The sequence below is a fragment of the Gavialis gangeticus genome, unplaced genomic scaffold, assembly GCF_001723915.1.
Source record: "Gavialis gangeticus isolate Ggan-Ray unplaced genomic scaffold, GavGan_comp1, whole genome shotgun sequence".
NCBI classification, from domain to species: Eukaryota; Metazoa; Chordata; order Crocodylia; family Gavialidae; genus Gavialis; species Gavialis gangeticus.
The window spans coordinates 322,302-327,825 of record NW_017729007.1 but is presented as its reverse complement, the minus strand read 5'-3'; the positions used below and the strand labels follow the sequence as shown (position 1 = coordinate 327,825).

General features: G+C 40.6%; 1 protein-coding gene across 2 annotated transcripts in view; it reads right to left on the bottom strand.

Moving 5' to 3' along the window:
- The window catches only part of PTPN3 (protein tyrosine phosphatase, non-receptor type 3), a 303,867-nt gene that overhangs the window by 224,168 nt on the left and 74,175 nt on the right, over positions 1 to 5,524 (bottom strand). For both annotated transcript variants that reach the window (XM_019509251.1, XM_019509252.1), the window contains exons 6-7: positions 3,657 to 3,701; positions 2,782 to 2,834 (exon numbers count right to left, since the gene is read on the bottom strand). In XM_019509251.1, the coding sequence (XP_019364796.1) occupies positions 2,782 to 2,834; positions 3,657 to 3,701 (98 nt within the window). The remainder of the gene's footprint in view (positions 1 to 2,781; positions 2,835 to 3,656; positions 3,702 to 5,524) is intronic.

Below are 5,524 nucleotides of genomic sequence, written 5' to 3'. Positions count from 1 at the left end.
TTTTTTTTTTTTTTTTTTTTTTTTTTTTTTTTTTTTTTACAGCAGCCTCCCATTAGACCCACCCCTTCCTCTGAAGGACACATTTTACATTTATATTTTATAATTCAGCCCTGATTTCAAGCCAAAATAGCCCTTTACAACTCCTTCTGTAAACATAGCTAACCTTTCCACAAAGACATGGAGCAACTGCGTCATCAATAACCAGCTATGCAAACTCTTTTAGCCTGGCTTTATCCTGCCAACTATTTCATTAATACATGACCTGAGTTGACCCTCTCCCAATTTTGAAACTTTCTTAGGTTTAAGAAAAGTGGGCATTCACTGATTTTTTTCACTTTGTTTTTGCTGTTCGTTTGATTTGTGGAGTGGTGTATAAAACTTCTTCAATACCCTTGTTAAGGCTGTATACATTTAGTCTCTTTCATTTTTTCAGGTCTCATGCTTAAGTATCACATTTTGAACCTTCTTTTGTTTGTTTGTAATACAGAGATTAGCATGCACAGATCATTACACAAATGCTCATCATCACACACTGTTAAGTGATAGAAAGCTCCCTGTATATATCCAAAAACATAAACATCTTTCTTGACACAATATTCTACTGAGCAAATCAATTTACTCTCCACAATAAATGCCTTCCTGCCCACGTGTTTCTTCATGGTTGCTTTCTAAAAGACACTACCCTACTTTATACTTAGTGTCACATGTTATTTTCATATTATAAATTAAGGGCCAGCAAAGGTCCCTACAACAAAAAGGTCTAGATTTCTGGTGCCAAAGCCAAAAGTGCAATCCAAGTTTCCCTTCTCAACAGCTGTTTAACCCTGGAAACACCTAAACTGATTACACTCCTTTTTGAGCAGAATGGTGACTTAGGTTCTATAATTCTGCCTTCCACATATGTCTGAAGCTACCCCAATCTGAACAGCTATATTCCTAGACTCCCATCTAACACTCATTTGGATCCAAAAACTGGAAGAATTGGCACCTCTCTTGTAAAACAGGGCAGCCACAGTCACTTTCAATCAAAGAGAATGTGGTAACAGTTGTGCTCATCTTTTATAAAGCATTCACCCAGTAAGAGGGAGACCTGGGTATTGTACCTTCCTGAACCTGCAGGGATTCAACTGTATACCAGTCACCTCCCAGGAGAATGCCAGCACCACTCTCTAGAGTAGGCTGGGGGGGCCTTCACCCATCCTGCTGAAGTTGTGGCACTGCAGCAACAAATGCAGGATTCACAGAACCAGACTCAATCTGACCCATTAGGGTAGCAGTGAGAGCACTCAGCTGGGAAGAGGGAGCTCTCTGTTACATATCTTTTTTATTTTTCTGTTTTTATTATTCTGGAACAATGACTGTTTCATGCAAAAATGCATTAGTCAGCAAAGACTGTAACTCAGAATTTCCCCTCCCTGCTGAAAACTTTAACTTCTATATGAGGATTGTCCAGCTGGTGGCTCAGACCAAATATGGCCCATGAAGGGTTAAGCTGCAGTCCTGTCAGCCACTATCACTGTGGCCGCATTAGCAGCCAGACGCTCCAGGCTCTCGTTCCTCTGGCTTCTGCTTCCTGGGGCTGGCCAATGAAGAATGGCACAAAATTGAGGGCAAACCAGAGGGTGTGCAGATGTATGTCTGTTGGGGGATGGAAGGAGCAGTGCAGGGGACACTATGAGGTGTCGGTATCGCATGTGTCCCAGAACCTATGGCCCCACACCAATGCAGCCTACCCAGCTTGCAGCCACCCCCCCACCAGCCATGCAGAAGTTGGACAGCCTTGTTTTAGAGTACAGTCAGGCTAACATACGCAATATTGGGGTTATGATGCCAGCCCAAACTAGCCTGTGGCTTCATAGTTAGGTCATGCTCCTGGGATGTGGCAGATGTGAATCCTCCTGGATGAGGACAGCCTAGACCTCAGCCTCTCCTAGATCTCAGGTCTCTTACTTCCTACATGAGTGCTCTAACCACTGGGCTGGCACTGTCACCAGTACCTCCCCCTCATCTTACAGCTACAATGTAAGAAGAGTGAATCCCACTCTTCTCCTTTCAAAAAATACTCGTAAGGATTTACCCTCAGGACAGGGTTCCCATCTCTGGATCCCAAATGGAAAGTTGTATCCCTTCCAGTCCTGACTCAAAACCCAAGCTCCAGAGGGAAGCTGTAATGCAGACACATCCCTGTGCTCAGCATTCCCTACTATCTAACCCTAAGGTAGCTCTTTGCTCAGACTTTTCTAAGGCACTTAACTCTCCCTGTGCCATGTATACGAAGAAGCCTAGTGTTTCTTCAGCCTTTTGAATTCCATTCTGGGAGTCAAGCACTTTAAGTTTAGCCACTGCAGCATCTAACTTGAATGGACCAAAGTCCTTTAGATCCAACTTTAAATTACATTTAAATTGTCTTCACTTGAAACTGAGTTCCTTTTTTATTTGAATAAATTAGTCTCGTTAGAGAACATATATAGAAGGGTACTGATTATGAATTTCTAATTAGTGAACCAGTTCATGTAATACCTTTTCCATAACACAGACTTAAGAAATATATTTCCCTTATTCATATAATCTACCCTAGACATACAAGCATTGGCTACTAGTTATGTAGTCTTCCCTTTGTAAGTAGCTCTTTGCAAAGATATTACAATGCATCAACCACAGAAACAACTTTCTCCCAAATGAACAGATGATCTTCTGCAATGCAGATCAGTGAAATAAAAGGGACAGTTCAAAGATGCTCAAATATACTTTGTCAGCCAAAAAAGATTTGTTATTATTTACCCTGTACTGCATAAGATGCCAGGACAACAGCAGAATTAAGAGGGCATGTCAACCTAGAAGGAGAAAAATAATTTCATTTACGTACATAGAGAATAAACAGGTAAAACATTAACTGTGTCTCTACAAATAATATTTTTCATAAAAAATAATATGTATGTTTAAAATTTCATTTTTACTTTTTTTTTTTTTAATAAAGAAAAGACTGTAGTCACAGGATAGTAGGAAGATAAAAGCAAGTTGCTGTATAACAGATCACTAACTGAATGGAAAGAACTTGTCTTAAATGGACATGTTCATATCCTTGCTGAATGCTTATTTTGGAAAGCAAAAAGGAAAGGGGATTTTGTGCACTGGACATTATTTTAATAGCTGCTGTGTAGTATTTTTAACACTGAAAGTGCCAGGCATTCATAAGGACACACTAATCCCGAACTGAGAGAGGAAAACTTGCTCCCAATTACTAAAAGAAAATAGGTGACAGGACAAGTCAGAACAGGAAATATGAGCTTGTGGCCACTGAGCAAGCCCCATCCAAAAAACCCACAAAAACAAGGGTGGCCATCTATCATTCACCTAAGAGTTGGTATAGTGAGCATGGTACTCCCTGTGTGGAGGGGATCCCTCATTGAGTTCATGCCCTCCTGTCATACAAGTTCAGCTACAAACAGTTTCCTTAATGGAACATTAATTTGTTTAATTAATAATCAACCCATTCTATGGATGTTTGCAACACTAACATTTCCTGAGTTTTAAAATAATATTTTGAAAAAAAAAAAACTTATTTTTTAACAGCAGAAAATCATATTTTCCTCAATAAGCCATTCCTATTTATGCCCAGATTTTGGAAAAGAAACTGCAATGATTTCTCTTATTACCTTCCTTCCAAAATATCTGTTTTCAGCTGTAGGAAGAATAAATGCCTAGAAAGAACAAAAATTGGAAAACAGTCAATTCATGCAGAAATTTAAATCAAGGTATGACAATTTTTAAGAAATCTATTCATAAAATGAAAGCATTTATTTACTTACAAAAACTATATAAAAAACAACATACGCCTACTGGTAACTACATGCCTCCTTTACCTCACAAGGCATTTAAAAGTTCCTTTGCCATCCATATAAGAGTCTGTTTCAATCCTGAATCAATATAAAATGTGTAAAGCATGCTGTTTCAGTCTCAAGTTTCAAGAGTTATCAATTCTAACTATAATAATCAATAACCCACTTTTGGGGATAATGATTTATTTATTTTAAATTAGTGGTCTTTTGTGCCATTATTCTTAATAAAGTTAAAATTTCTTCTTCAGCAGAAGCTGACAAATGTTCTTTAAAGGAATTCCTGAGAGCAACCTCGCTTCATTTCCCATTAAGAAAAATCAAAGAGGGTGTTTACTGAGAAAGAAACCTGTTCCTACAGTGACACCATGAGAAGAAACAATTAAAGAAAAAATGGTTTTAAATAAATACGTTTAGGATTAAGACTTTAATTATGTATGCAGTTGTGATTGCATGAAATTGCTACAGAGCAGGAGTTAAGGTTGTCTAGGTGGCCTTAACTGCATTTGCATATTTTAATATCTTTGAATTTCTTTTAAATATTACCTTGACTCTGAATTTCCTGGATGTATAATTTGTTTTGGAATAAGTATCTCACTGAAGATTGAAAGCATTTATCAGTAAATTAAGGGTTTTAACAATAAAGGTAAATTGGTTGCCCCCCAACCTTCCATGAAATACTGTATAACCTTTTTACTTGCATGGGATGGGAAGAGAACTACGAGTCCTTATGTATTTCTAAATTAAAATGTATTATGTTTAATTAGCTTCATTCTGGTTAACACCCTTAATGACAATGAAAACCCCTAGGGGCGCATCCACACATGCAAGCACGTCTGCTTGCAGCAACTCAAATAAAAGCGGTGTAAATTTAAGCCAGGGCTTTTTGCCTCAGCGCATGTACCTGGACATACACTTTGGTGTGGGGCAAACTGTGCCACTTGGGGCAAAACAACCTTGCCTGGCTCCTTCTGGATCTGCAGCCAGGGGGAGCTAGAGCCCAGGGCCAGCACCTGTGCTGTCCCCAGCAGTATAAAAAGCTGCCCTGTCAAGTAACTCAGGCCTACTCGCTCTCAGGAGCTTCTGGGGCTCAGCCAACTGATACCTGGGGACACTACCCCTTGTGCCAGCTGAAGCAGCCCTGAGAGTTCCCTGCACCCTTTACCTACTGCAGCAGCCTGGCAGTGGGGGCTGCTGCCTGCCTGTGACCTGCTGCCCACTTGCCAGACACAGATGGGGACTACAGGGCCAGTAGAGGCTTCTGCCTCTCTGGACCAGCTGCCCATGGACTGTAGCTGCCAAGTTGGCCTTTGTGCAGCACTGCTGTCATTTGTGCCCCCTGCCCAGCCATCTGGGCAGCTATCACCCGGAAGATGTTCCAGGTGCGGTGGCCTGCTTTGAACTGTCAAAGCATGTCTTCCTGGCCCCAATTGGCCAGGAGGTCAGCCACCTCCAGCTCGGTCCAAAGTGCCAGCTCTGAGCAGGCAGGGTCCTGCCACTGGCCTCCCTAGCACGAATTCTGGTGTTCCCTATTGGAAAACTGAAAAATCCCTGATTAAAAAAACCCAAAGTCACTCTGTAAAATACCCCGAAATCCATGTTTCTCCACAACTAAAACAGAAGACCACGACAGACAGACAGACAGACACCAGTTGGACAATGTTTTATTGATATATCTACAATGTTAA